The sequence below is a fragment of the Cygnus atratus genome, chromosome 3 (assembly GCF_013377495.2).
Source record: "Cygnus atratus isolate AKBS03 ecotype Queensland, Australia chromosome 3, CAtr_DNAZoo_HiC_assembly, whole genome shotgun sequence".
NCBI classification, from domain to species: Eukaryota; Metazoa; Chordata; class Aves; order Anseriformes; family Anatidae; genus Cygnus; species Cygnus atratus.
This window is the reverse complement of record NC_066364.1, coordinates 71,842,019-71,856,809: the sequence shown is the minus strand read 5'-3', so window position 1 is coordinate 71,856,809 and position 14,791 is coordinate 71,842,019. Positions and strand designations below refer to the sequence as shown.

The window sequence follows — 14,791 nt, the reverse complement described above, 5'->3', positions numbered from 1 at the left end:
CAACAAAAGAAGGCCAAAACATGAGAACCAAAGTTTGTTTAGAAGGGGCATTTGAGAGACAAAGGTTGCAATGCATGGCTTGACCATTGACCATTTTCTTTAATTATTGGTTTGTGGGTTTTGAACAAACATTTCAGCTGTGATTTAAGCTCACAGCAAAGGCAAAAGCCGTGAAAAGCCGCAGTTAGATATTTTAATGAGCTGCAACAGAGGAAGATGCCAACCCTGGATGACATTTTAGAGGAGATCGGCGAATTTGGCAGGTTCCAAAAGCAAACCTTTTTCGTCCTGTGTTTGCTCTCTGCCGCCTTCACTCCCATTTACGTGGGCGTCGTCTTCTTCGGGTTCACCCCCGAGCACCGCTGCTTCAGCCCCGGCGTGGCGGAGCTGAGCCGGCGCTGCGGCTGGAGCCTGGCGGAGCAGCTGAACCACACCGTGCCCGAGTGGGGCGGCCACGGGGCCACTTTCGGCAGCCGCTGCAGGAGGTACGACGTGGACCTGGAACTGCGACGGGCCTCAGCTGCACCGACCCCCTGGGCAGCCTCGCGGGCAACCGGAGCTCCGTCCCCCTCAGCCCCTGCCAGGACGGGTGGCTCTACGACTACCCAGGGACCTCGCTTGTCACCGAGGTAAGGCACAGTTCATCCGACATGATCACTCTTGCCTGCCTACCTTAAACTCACCCAGGTTAGAAAGAGGAGGTGAAATAAAGTTTCCGGGCTGAATTCTGGTTACTCGTGATTTAGTATTTCCATAAATCGTAAAAATAGAGTTTTACTTTTATCCCACCAAACAGTGCAGATTGCTTCTGCAGGTTCAGCAGTGCGCAGCAGCTGTGAACTTTGCTTTTCCAGAGCATCCTACACGCAGAGCCTTGTTTTAAAAACAGATGATTGTCCTGGAGGCTGCAATGTCTGAGTTCCTCCTCCTTGGAGGAATCCTTGAGGTAAAAATAAAAACAGCATCATTCCCGTCTCCCAAAAGAAAACACTGCTGTAGAGAACTTAACCTCAGTGTGCCTTCCCCCCTCCCTTGGGTGTGGGTTGACAGCCTGCCAGTTGTAAATCAGAAAGAGGTTACAGAGCTCCCTTTCACTGCAGTGAGAGTCGGTCAAAGCCTGAGCTTTTTGCCGGTGCCAGTGAGGAGCGGGACAGCCATTTCTCTGCTTGCCCCTGCCAGAGCTCACGGCAGCGTGCTTCAAGGTGCTGCAAAGCCACAAAAGAAAGACTCCAGCTGGCAGATCTCAGCTACGCCGAGGCCTCTTCCCCTGTCACACACAAGCCTGGATGAAGGCTCCAACAAGGAGTTCGGGGATTTACTAAAGACTCCTCTTTGACCTTTATGAAAATTACATCTGGCCAACTGCCTGGCTTCTCCCAGCTGCTGCAACTCATTCAGTTTGGCCAAGGCTGGGAAAACATCTCCTCACCCACGAGCAGTGTCATCTGAGGGCAGAGCAGAGTCACAGATGGAGAGCTCCTCTGCCTATAGTCCCTGTACACACAGACCTCCGCTGGTCTGGCAGCAGCCCCACCACCTTGTGCCCTATGCTGCTTTCACACAGCGAGATGATACACAATTAGGAGCAGGCTTTGACATCCATGAAGGAAATGGTGCTGCAAGTGTGCTCCAGATTTCAGGCAGATGTGGGGGAGGAGAGGATGAGATTTTTCTGAGCTTTTTCATTTGTTCTTTCAAAGAGTCTCTGCCTTTCTCGCTCCCTTTATGTGTCATTGCATAATCATTTTCCAGGGTGTAACTTTTCTGCAGGGTCTGGGATAATCTGCACAAGCCTTTCAGATGTTTTTTTATAAGAGATTAGCTTCTTTTTCAGATCCTTTTTTGTTGTTGTTGTTCTTTTCATTTTTTTCCCATTGGTTCCTTCCATTACCCGTCCTTAACAAGCCATCGTTTGTGTTGAACATTCCCATTCTTCTAACTATGCTTGCCCTTGCAGTTTAACCTGGTGTGTGAGGACTCCTGGAAGCTTGACCTCTTTCAGTCATGTGTAAACGCTGGATTTTTTATTGGCTCCATGGTCATCGGCTACATGGCAGACAGGTAGGTAGCGTGCAGGCAGGTGTAAGATGAACTGCTCCCTCTGGTTTTGTTTTCTCCATGTCACTGAACCACATGTATGATTCAAGAAGGATTGTGGTTCCTAAGCTCTTGATTTCAAAGGCTGTTGTGATCCAGGAATTCATGGAAATGTCACGGCATTCACTCTCCCAGTGGTTTGTATAGAATTTGCATACTTAGGAGTGAAGAGATTTTGTTTTCTTTGCCAGTGGCAAACCGCAATGGGAGCTCAGAGTTTGAAATGAAATTGTAACTCCCGCACCAAGATTTATTTGCCCATCTCGTAATAATTTTTTTTCACATTAATTTTAACACTATCCAGCTGGCCATAAATCAGATTTAAAATAGGAGTGGTTTTGTCAATGCAGAAATAGAAATAGTTGTTCCTTCCTAAATTTTCTTTGATCCATCCCTTTCTCAGCTGGCTGCATACATAGCTGGGTCTAGATTTTATTATCCCTCACATTCTCTTTTCTGAGATAAATGTCATTGTGCCATATATCTGCTCAGCTTTTTTTTTTTAGGTTACACTCAAAACAAATTTTATGGTTTGTCACTGACCTTCCTGTTCTTGTTCGACACTTTTTTTAGCAAAATAGTAGGAGAGACTGGAATTTGGAGAGGTGAAGGTAATGGGGGCTGAACGATGAGACAAAGGCTTCCTTCTCTAGCATTGCCAGTCCATCTTGGAGAAATATTTTTGTGTTTTCTTTTTTCTTGAATTCTCAGAATTTATGAGTGCTGATGTCTATAGCCTTTCCTGCCATGCTGAGCAGGCCCCAAAATCAACTTTGCTGAACAGATATTGCCACAGCTCCCTTCTTTTCACTTTCCTTCCTTCTCCAAGCAGAGAAGAAAACCCAACAGGAAGGTGCACCACTGTCACCCATAGCAGTTCTGTAGAGTGTCACATATTAAGGTTGGGACTGTGTGTCTTGCTGGTTCCACATCATGTTTTGTTGTATGCAAACACATCTTTGGTTAGGCCACGAGCACCATTTTCGTGGAAAAAGCTGCTACCCCCATGCTGTCCCCTGACATGGATGAACATGCTTACGAAGAAGCTCATCTATGTATAGGTTGGACAGACCACTTTCCAGTCTTCAGAAAACCATTATCTTACTGTCTGTGAACCAGAGCATGTTGGAAGCTTTATGCTTAAACAGATTTTTCATCAGAAGATCCTAATTTATCAAAGTAACTCTTTCTGGCCACCTCTTGTGTGCTGCTACCCTTGTGGCAGAAAGCTTTCTCAGGTGAAACACATCATACGGTTGCAGAATTACCATAAAGACCCAATGTCCAGTCTTCAGGCCTGGGCTGGAGTCCGTTGTGTGATTTGAAGGATAAAGGTTCACATTCTGAAGCTATTTTTTTTGCTTTTTTTCACACATTTTGAAAAATCTTTTCTTTTTGCACCAGAAACATTTGTAAAACTACAATCTTCTCTTCTCTGAAATCAAAGCTCTTGTTCTCTGTCCAGTTTTCCAGGCTTTCATACTTGAAAGTACTCCATCCTTTTTCCCAGAACTGATGCTTTGATAATAAGGCACAGCTTATGGGAGCAAAGGACAAGATATGTAGCAGCCATTCTTCCAGGAATGATAGGACATGAAACAGCAATGAGCAGATCCTGTGGCCATCAGAGGAGCTACTCTTTAAATTCCCATTCCAGGACAGAGATGGACTAAGCAATAACATTAACTAGCAAAGGCGTTTCTTGGCAGCATATAGATATGTGAACCAACGGAAACCAGAAACCTCAATCCCACAGCAAATTATATCTGAAATGCTTTCTCTGTGTCAAAACACTGAAGAATCTTTTTACCATGTCTTATTATCAGGCAAAAGTATGAGAAGACATGAGTAGGATATCATTGACGTTAAGATAATGTAAGTGCTTGTTTTCATTGTGCTGAGGGGTTTTCTGCTGCTCTACTCATTGGCACTCTCTCCCAGTTCTCTGGGGTCCTAAATCACTACAAGCACCCAAGAGCTAAACAAAATCTCATACCCGTAGAGAGTTATGCTTAGGGCAAAAACAACCCCAGAAGATTCAATTTTAGTAGATGGAATGGGAAAAAGGCCCAAGTTTTGTGTTTGAAATGTCCATCCTCTCCTAATCAGAAATCATGAGTGCATATGGAGTGCTGTTTTTCCTGTGCTTTGGATTGCTGCAACCTGATGTACTCAGGACAACTCCTGAGAACATGTTAGGTAATTCAAAGGGAGATTTCATCAGCTCTTCTCAAATCCGAACTATGCTTCTCCCAAAGGGATTAGACCTTCTCATTTGCTTCATCAGTCTCTGGGCACACTTCCAGGCATGGGTGTCTTGGAAAAGGCACCCCTGTTTCCTGAGGCAGCTGCTGAGGTCAGTGCTAAGATGCAGCGTTTGTACATCTGTCATTCATTGCCAGGGTTCTGAGAAAAGGTCTTCTCAGGAGAGGGTTTCTCTCATGGTCTGATAAGGCTCTCTTGAGCTGGCCTTTAAGACAGAGTCAAAAATGTCTATGTGTCAGACTCATGAGAGAAGGAAAGTATGAGAGATTTGATCTGCCCATGTTATTGTGGAGAACTAAAGACATTTATTTTGGCTGGCATTTATTATCACACTATTTTTGTCAGTGGACATTGACAAATTTAATGTTTTTTATAAATCATACTTCTAACTGAATATCTGTCTCTGTCAGCTAGAGAAGAAATGCCTTCCCAGTGCTCTAGTAAGCTTGTTTCTTTTGGAAACAATCTATTCCTGACTATCAGTGAGTCACTGTGATACAGGGAATGACAAATAACAGGGATGTACAAGACCCCCTTCAAGAAAAGCTCAGCATGTAGCAAAGGCTATTGAGAAAATACGTAAAGATAACAGTTATCAAACACTATACACATGAAAACTACTGCAGCTTTGAAAGATGGGCTGAAGAGCTACATCAGAGCATTTCTTGAACTCATTAACTAAGTCATTAACCAGAAGAAAGTAATGAGCTGAAAAAAAAAAAAAAAAAAGGATGGGAAAAGTTCCTTGAGCTTCCATCAAGACAAAAAATGCTGTAAAGGGAAGAGTATATCCAGACCACTACTCAAAAAAAGGCGGGGAGAAGGGGGACAAGGACCATTTCCAGCTTCTTCGCACCATTTGTTTTTCCATCCAGCCCTGCCTGCGTGGTGGGTGAGCAGGGGAGCCTGGCAAAGCAGTTTGCGCTTGCTTTCTGCCAAAGCACCACGTGGACTGCTGGCATCCATCACCAGCCTGTGCAAACTAGAAAACTACCAGAGCTCAGGAATAAAACAAAGCAAACTAAAACAAAGACGGTGGCTCCTACATGCTCCCCTTCCTCCCACTGAGACAGACGAGCATGGTGCTGTCATGAATTCTGATTTTCCAGTGCTCAGACATGGCCCTGAAGCCCTCATGTGGTTGTCCCCCTTTTCAACCATATCTCTGAAGAGATACAGTACCTGTCCTTTCTACCTAGCCTTGCTTCTGGCCTGGGCCACTCCGCACACCATCAGTTAGATACCAGTGCTCAGACTGCTGTGGCAATGGCATTTCTAAGCAAGCACGGTGGCTTCTTGGGTGTCTCGCACCTGGGCTGTCCTCCACAGGTCTGTGCCCTGGGATGGCCCACTGGGTGTGAAGGCAAGTGAGAGGAAAGGGACAGGGAAGTGCCTTGGGAAGGAGAGGTCAGCTCCTTAAAAATGTCAGAGTAGATGAGAAAACAGTAAATTATTACTCAGGTCAGGACTTCAGGTGCTAATAAACCTTCACTCTCCTTGTACCTGAGAAACCACCTTGAACAAAATCTGCCAGAAAAAAGCACCTGTTATTTCAACTGGTAATGAGCAATCCATGAGGAATGCCTCTACCATTCGGCTGGGGTTTTGTGCAGCCACAAGATGAGCCTTTCTTTCCTCTATTTTTTTCTTCTTTCCTTCTGCAGGTTTGGCCGCAAGCTCTGCCTCCTGATCACAGTCCTAGTCAATTCGGTCTCGGGGGGTTCTCATGGCCTTCGCACCCAGCTACACGTGGGCGGTGGTTTTCCGTCTGGTCCAGGGACTAGTCAGCAAGGGGAGCTGGCTGACCGGCTACGTCCTGAGTTAGTTACAGCACCTCGCAAGTGCACCCTCCGGCCACGGCCCCCCGGTTTAGCAGCAGGACTCACCTCACCTTGGGCCCTCCATTTTTTAGGGATCTGTGCATAGCCAGAGCAGACAGGGCCCGTGTGCTATTTACTGCCAAAAGCAGGTGTCTATGAGCCAAGCTGTGTTTTGTTTTGTGAGATGTCTGTCTGAGGGTTTACAGGCCTGCAGACTTTGTTTTCGTGCCTACATCATATTCCTGGAAAGCTTACATCGGCTCGTACATATAAGCGTAATAATTGGGAGGTGGCTATAGAAACTAGGGAGTGTTCGTACCTGAAGAGTCACATGTCAAAATGGAGGACAAAGTACAAAATACAAGAACTGGAAATGCTGCAGAGATACCCACCACTTTTGCAGGAAAGGCAGCAGCAGCAGTGCTGTGAGAGACAACATTCGTGTTTCACAGACGTTGTGCCAAAATGGATTTTGCTGCAGCCCAGCAGGGTGAGGCAGACTGCTTGTGTTCCCAGACAGTCCTCAGCCAGGAGGAGAGGGAGGGAGAAAGCTGTCTTTGCACATGTTATGGGTGAGCCCTGACACCCCTGGAGGCAGAGACCAAGTCCCCAGCTGGACCGTGGAGACTTCATGGGCAGCCCCAGCTGTGGCCACCTCCAAAGCAGAGCAAATGACACCTCCTAGAAACTCAGAGCAGTGGCAAAGACCAAGACCACAGCCCATACCCCATCCTGCTGTGTTTTTCCATCCATACCCATACCCCCACACTGTGCTGCAGGGGCTCCACATCATGCAGCCAGTGGCAGCTCCCTTCCCCCAGCTCCCCAGCCCCACGTGTTTTCCCTGTGCTTGACGTAACATTATTTTTGCAGCTGCGGAATTCGTTGGCTTAAGCTTCCGGAGGACCGTGGGCGTTATCTACCAGCTGGCCTTCACCGTGGGGCTGCTCATCTTCACTGCTGTGGCTTACATGCTCCAGCACTGGAGGTGGCTTCAGCTCGCTGTCACCCTGCCCAGTTTCTTCTTCCTACTGTACTATTGGTAAGTCCCCAGTGTCACAGCTCCCAGCAACTCCAAGCCAAGCAGATAAAAGCCAGGGACTGCACCTGGAAGCTGAAGCTGCTTTGCAGAGGACTGTTGCCTTTGGTAGGACTTCCAAGGCAACATCTGACCAGATCTGGCATGAGCCACCTGAGAGCAAGGGACTACACACAGTAATGTGTCTGTGTTTGGAGGCCTTGCCACCCATCACAAAATAAGAAATCATTGGCTTTTGAAAAGTACTTCTAGGTACTGTGAAAAGTGGGATCTTTTAATCATTAATTAAATTTGCTTCGTTTTTAACAGCATCTAGTTGATTATTTGTAAAAAAAAAAAAAAAAAAAGTGACAATTTTCCCTAGAAAGTTTCATAACCAGATTGGGGATATTTTTTTAAGTTTATTTTTAACACGGAAGAGCTTAAGGATCAGTTTATCAGTTTTACAGATGCTCTTTTAGTACCTACAGACTGTGAGCCATTTCTAAAACATATCAACACAATCTACCTTAGAAGAATGTTTCCAAAATGTCATGAAATTGTTTTAACATTGAAAAAATAATTAAAACAAAAAATCAGGCCAAGCCATCATCCAAGTGGAGCCCAAATCAGAACACAATCACTGACAGCCACAAATACCATTAAGTTCAATACCGCTCACAGGTATTCAGTATACTGTAGGATCCTAGCATGAGAAATTCAGTTCCATTTTAATTTTATGTCTAACAGAAAAAGGCATTTTCCTGCCTTGTAGATGTCATGCTTATGTGTTGCAGGTGTCTGTCTGAGTCCCCCAGGTGGCTGATAACTCAAAAGCAAAATGACAAAGCCATGGAAGTTATTAAGCGCATTGCCAAGGGAAATAAGAAGAAACTACCTCTCTCGTTCCAGGTAACTGCACTACATTTGCTGAAAGCAAATATGTATGCAAAGCTCGGGGCAAACAATGTTCTAAATTTAAGATTGCTTAGGGCTTAGAGCAGGGAGCAGCTCAGTGACCAGAAGGACAGCAGTTCCCTAAATAAAACAAGTTCTTCTCTTTGACTGCCAAGGACCCTAACAGAGCATGTTTGAGAGAAGAGGCTTGCAAAAGTAGCCAGCAGACAAGGAACATTCTTCCTCTAATTAGTACCAATCAACACACCGTAAACTCTCCCAGTCTCATGACTGAACAGTCCAAGACATCCTCATTCATTGTTTTTTAAACTGCTGCTTCATGCCATGCAACAGCCTCATACACGGCTGCACGGACATGAGGACTGTCTACATAAATATTCATGTTTCCTTTCCCTAAAACACTTTGGAGAAGTTATTTTCCCTTCAGTTTCATAACTGGCAAATTAATTCCCTCATTTTCCCATTAATCCAGAGGAAAATATCCTTGCAGTGCTCACCACCCTCTCCCCTGCCCACTCTAATCTCTTATCCTTCTCTTGCTTGTGCTCTCAGCATCTCAAATCTGAGGACGATGATGGAGAAAAGCTAAAACCTTAATTTCTAGACCTGGTCAGGACACCTCAGATAAGAAAGCACACATGCATCTTGATGTACAGTTGGTAAGGAAATGGTTTTGCAGCCCAGACGGAGGTGTTGTATTCAGTGCCTTGAATTGTCATCATTGATTTAAGCCTGTTTTGCTCCTGACCAGCTGCAAATCTGAGTTCTTTGCACAAACTCTCTCCCAAAGAGTTTGGCTTCAACTGCACCCTGTTCTCTGCCTAGGTTCACGAGCTCCGTCCTCTACCAGGGGCTCATCATGCACATGGGAATAGCTGGTGGGAACATCTACCTGGATTTCCTCTATTCTGCTCTTGTTGAGTTCCCAGCTGCCTTCATCCTCTTGCTGACAGTGGATCGCATCGGCTGTCGCTACCCGTGGGCTGTGGCAAACGTGCTGACGGGTGGCGCCTGCCTTGTTACAGCTTTAGTCCCAGACAGTGAGTCACTCAGACCTCCTTGGTCAATGAGTTCTCTCCCTATCTCCTTATTATTGCTCTGGAAACAGAAAGCAATCTTTGTGAACCTAGACCATGTCAGTGTTGTGATCCAGTGAAGAGAAATACTGTAAAAGCTCATGTATGTCCCAGCACCACCATTTACACCAGCTAATGAGAGGCTTGAAAAATGGGGTGAACATTTCCAAAATGGCATCAAATCAGATAGCAAGTCTCCAGGTGCTAGACCTGAGGCATGCCATGCTAAGTCTATGATTTTTGTCTAGCTTAAAATTTCCATTTAAATGCACAGTTCTGGGTGTTCATCCCCAAATCCCTGTTTTCCGTTTCTAAAAAGGAAAAATATAGGGGTGCACACACACTTAGACACCATCTGGGTACAGTAAGTGCTTTCTGCAGTGCTGCTGCCGTCAGTGTAGGATGTTGAGCAACCACGGTGACAGGCACTTGGTGTGTATTCAGCTGGGCATTCTCTGCAAGGCCAGAGTCTCAAAGAAATGCGTCCCTCGAGGGCTACTGAAAGAAACATCTTTCCTTTCTCTTTGTGGAGTATAATTAGGCTGAAACCACAGAAGTTGCAGTGCCAAACAACTATCAGTTCATGGAGGGACAAGGACAAAAATCACAAAGTGTTACGGAAAAATGTCACAGGCAAAAAAAAAAAAAAGCAATGCATTCAGACAGTGGACACTTTAACAAGAGGCTGGGGACTACAGAGGCACAGACAGGTCTGATGTGCTTTGCTGGGGTGGGAGCCCGCAGCTGCTGCCCACAGCTGCAGTCAATGCCAACCACATGCAGCAGCAGACAGTGGCATGGCTCTAGAGAGGGTCTGAGGAAGGGGTTATCGGCAGCTATCAGCTGGTGAAACGCTGCTGAGGGCTGGGTGCATCCCTCAGCTGGGTAGATGAGGGAGAAACTCAGTGCTGCATATATACTAGGTGCCAAAATCGCTGAAAACACAACCTAAGTTCAAGCTGGGATCAAAGAACCCAAAGGGAACACAGCAGCATCCTGGACTGACACCCAGTGCAGGGCTGGGATACTCATTTGTTGGCAACAGACGTCTGCATGTCCAGGTGTGAACGCAATTACAGAGCACGCACCAAGAGAGAAAGGGGACAGCACAAGCTTGCCCCTATCTGAAAGCCATCAGAAGTCTCTGTGCAAAAATACAGAGTATCTTGCAAATTAGCAGATTTCAGTGCTAATTTCAAAGACTTCAATGCTTCAATTAAAAAAAAAAAACAGCTGTGCTCTGTTTAGTTTTGTTGCAAACAGGAAATGGTGGCTTTGTATAAGCTTTTGGTTAATACACTGGACAAACCAAATTACTTTTTATCACCAACATCTCCTCTCTTTGACAGTCTCAGATTTGTTTTAATCACAAGACAATAATGTTATAAGTTCTTTAATGAATGAAACAGAACACAGTCATGTGCTATCTTCATGACATTTCATGCCAGTAAAATTACTCTTTTCTAAAATTAAATCTTTAATGCTGTTTTATGTCAAGAAAAAATGCAGTTTTTATATTCCAATGTAAACGTACATATTATCTTTCCAGCTCTTTATTGGCTTAAAATGACCACAGCTTGCCTGGGAAGGATTGGAATTACCATGTGCTACAAAATGGTTTGCTTGGTAAACCCTGAGCTGTATCCCACTTTTCTCAGGTAAGTGCACCATCTTCTGTTAGGGGCTAAAAGCAGCAGGTGTTCCCATGTATCCACTTGAGACTACTGTAAAGACTTGGTAGAGTCACGATTTGGACCTCAACAATGCCTACCGTGGAAAAAGGACTTCTGGGAGCTTACGGATCAGCTTTACAGATGTCCTGTCAAATGGCAGAAGCATCATTTAAAACTAAAAGCTCACAAGCAAGCTGTTCCCATCAGCAAACATACTGTGGGGAGCTGCAGAACAGATTCCTTGTGAGGAGGTAGGACCAGATGATCTCATAGGTCTCTTCCAACCTAACTGATTCTATGAGAAAATACAGGGCTGCTTTCCTGAGCCTGTGGATGCCTGATGGGGTATGTAAGAAACCTTCCCAGACATTCTCCAGGCTCCTCTTTTAGTGCAGTTCAATGTACCTGAGGTCAAATACTCATTAAGATCTCTCCCTCATTAGAGGCCAAAATGAGCCCTATACTGGGGGAGAGATGTTAATGAGCTTTTGCTCAAAGCCTTGCCTGCATCCTTTCCAGGAACCTGGGAGTGCTGGCCTGCTCGTCCATGTGCGACCTCGGTGGGATCATAACACCCTTCATCGTGTACAGATTTGCAGAGCTCTGGCACGAGCTGCCCCTGGTTGTCTTTGGTAAGAGCTACGAGACCTGTTGGTTTGCCACAGCCTAGATCAGTGAGTCTGAAGACCTATTTCCCTCTTGTAAAAAGAGTGTTGAAAAAATGCACACACGTGTGTACAGATGCACATAGCAGGGTCCAAAACTAAACAGAAGACAAAATGGGACAGGGGGGCTGATAGCAACCTTTATTTCACGTCTGAATTAGCCAAAAGTAGGGATGGCAGCCAGCATTACCCCCATCCCATGCCAGCTGAACTAATGGAGCCAAAACTTGTTTCCTATTCACAAACAAGGGAGAAGGGAGGCAGACTGCCTGTGGGCCTATGGGCCAGGGTGGCTCTCCAGACCTCCAGTGCCCCATCAGAGGTGACTGCAATTACTCTGAGAAATTAGCATGACATAGACAAACAGCCAAGTGTTATTACCACTCTGAGGAGCCCTTATTCAACCACTGGGGCAGCTGTGGCTCAGTTAGAATTAATTAGCAACTTAGAAGTTGCATTGCCCTTGCAACTCTGGCTCTTGCTGTCTCTGCAGCTGTGATTGCTTTCATCGGTGGCGGCTTGGTTCTGCTCCTACCTGAGACCAAGGGAAAAGCTCTGCCTGAGACCCTTGAAGATGCTGAAAACATGCACGGGTACGACATGGAGCACAGGCCCCATGGGGCAGGGCAGCTCTCCTTCGCATCAGCAAGGCCTGGGAAGGAAAACTGTCTTGTCACTATTTGTCACCAGGGTTCCTTGGTGCTTCACTGACAGTACAGAGAGACTTGGAGAGGGAAGGGAGCAAAGAGGATGGAGACAGATGGATGGAGAAAAATATGTGGGGCAGGAATGGGACAAGCCAGAAAGAGAGCAGCTAAAAGTGGTTCCTCCAAGCTGGAAAAGGCCACAGAGATGCTAAATCCTGGGCAGAGCTCAGGAGCCCTGAGTTGGGGGCTCTATAGCACCTGGCCAGAAAGGAATGGCAATGTGGCACAGGGTAGGACAGGAAGAGGCTGTCTCTAAGATAAGTTAGTAAGTCCACACATACAGCTACGCAACCAGACATTACTTCAGAAAGCACCTAGAATAACAGTTATTCCAGTAGGAAATGCCAAAGTTACTAATGGACCCATTGATACGATTTTCAGACAGCCATGCAGCTGCTGCAAGGCCAGAGAAGATCTCCAATTTACTTCTCTTTCTGCTCTCTTTGAAATAACCTGACCTCATCTGAAAAACTGCCCGTGATGAGATTACCATTACATTTAGTTTTCAGTGAATGTGAGCATATGGATTACTTAGTGGATCATGCTCTTTGCCACCCAGAGCTTCATCTGTCTTTCCCTTATTCCTTCTGCAGGCAAAAGAGACGAAAAGAAAATATGATTTATCTCCAAGTTCTGACTTCAAAAGCCACTCCCAAGTAAAAGGACCCGCTTTGCCCCAGACCTGCCTTTGCCCGGGCAGAGGGGCAGCAGAACAGCCCTCAACCAGCGCTGAGGGAAGAGCTGAACAAACACAGTCAGCTCTTCCCCAGCTTGCTCGTGTACTGCCAGCAGCCAGAGCTGCTCCCGAGCTGCACATTAGCTTCCTGGATTTCTACTTCAGCCCCTCATGGACCGTTCTTCCCTGAATTTCTCTGCCTTCTGGGCATTTTCATGCTTCTGGTGTCCCTGGGCATCCGGCAGAAGTGACTCTTGCGACGTGGGCAGGACTATCATGAAGGATTTTTTTTTTTTTTTAATTATAGCAAACAATTAAAACAAAAAAGCAGTCCTTTGGGCTGCTCACTTGCAGCTCATTTCTGTAGCAAGCAGGAGTGTATTTGTGCTCACAACCCCCACACACACTATATCTGATTTTACATGAAAGCAAGCATGTAGCCCATAGTTGATTTACTGCCACGCTCCCCCTACACTCCTGAAAGCCTTATTACTATTTGTCTAAGTCTCCTGATGCTCAGCAGATTCAGTTCCAGCCACCCCACAGCGAGCACCTCTGCAGAGCATGCTCTTGGAGCCTGGGGGCATTCAGAAGCATCTCTTCCTACCTACGTGATCCCTCCTCTTCTGGAGATCTAAGTACAAAAATTATAAACACTTATAAGTCCAAACTGGCTTTTAAGCTTTAGCATCACAGAACTTGACTGTTAGATAAGCTGAAAAATGAAAAGCAAGGCAAAGAGGAGCTGCAGGCAGCAGAGCCTCGGGACATGGCTCCAGACTAAGGGGAAAATGAGCCACAAAAGGTCTGGCTTTCTAAGCAGATCTCCATGAATAACATGCCAGAAAATCACTGCTGTAGGGCTTAAAGGTGAAGGTGCTCTCTGTAGTCCTTAGGATCCCCTAGCAATGTGGTTCACGTCATGTTCAGCAGCTTGCATATATTCTGTGGAGTTGGGTTTGTCTCCTAACCAGCCCCAGTTCTGGGAAGAGGCCTGATTTATTCTTTTTTTTTTTTTTTTTTTTTACTAATACACTGAATGAAATGTGACAAGTGTATACAGTAGGGATTGGACTGGAGCAAGCTCAAGCACAGTCTAGCACACTTACAGCTTTGATCACACTATAACAGGAGCTGGAAATGACAGAAGCTTTTCAGTGACCCATGAATTGGCAGAAAATCATGGGATGCACACAAGACCACCTTGACAAAACAACCACATTAAGATCATAGCTTCCAGACAATAACCCTTGATGAGTCTCTGATAGACTACAGAGGCTGTGGCGATGTTCAAAAGGATAAAATTAGCAGTGAAGTCTCCAAATTGCAGCTATGCCAGCACTGGGATGTTTGGATGCTGGTGCTGAAAGCAAGCAGAGGACAAGAGGAGTACTTAGGGACTGCTGCCCTAGACCACATCCGCAGTCACGCTGTCTCTCAGACAATGCCAGGGAGAATACCAGAAACCTTTTATCCAACAGTTATGAATTAAACAGCAATTCTTTCCAAAACTCGGCTACTGTAGGCTCACGAGTAGCCTGAAAATGGAGACATTATGTTCTTCCCAGGCACAGTCTCCTTGCGCTGCAGTTTTTCAGTGGTTCCTGGGCTCCAGGTACAGCCGTGGCACAGAGCTGGGCCCAGCTGCTGCTACGGGGAACAGGAGCTGGCACAACACTGCTTTATCAATGATGCCACCAAGAGCAAAGTGCCATTATAACTTGCAGGTGGCTACAGAAGCGAAGGCGTGGCAGCACCTGCCACCTCCGCAGCTCCTGCTGCAGCAGGGCAGTGCTTATGGAGACACACACCTCTGCAATATGTCAGGGTTTTGAGACTCAGCTTGTGGAAGTCTCCATTTATTCATCCCAGTATT

General features: G+C 46.0%; 1 protein-coding gene across 1 annotated transcript; it reads left to right on the top strand.

Annotated features, from left to right (window-relative positions):
• Window positions 1-216: 216 nt before the first annotated feature.
• On the top strand, window positions 217-12,899 carry LOC118244029 (solute carrier family 22 member 2-like). Its single transcript, XM_035538708.1, is given in 13 exon segments — window positions 217-498; window positions 501-629; window positions 1,958-2,061; window positions 6,027-6,078; window positions 6,080-6,182; window positions 7,056-7,224; window positions 7,998-8,112; window positions 8,671-8,777; window positions 8,944-9,158; window positions 10,744-10,852; window positions 11,387-11,499; window positions 12,026-12,125; window positions 12,833-12,899. Coding segments are annotated over 13 exon segments (1,665 nt in total).
• Window positions 12,900-14,791: the final 1,892 nt, after the last annotated feature.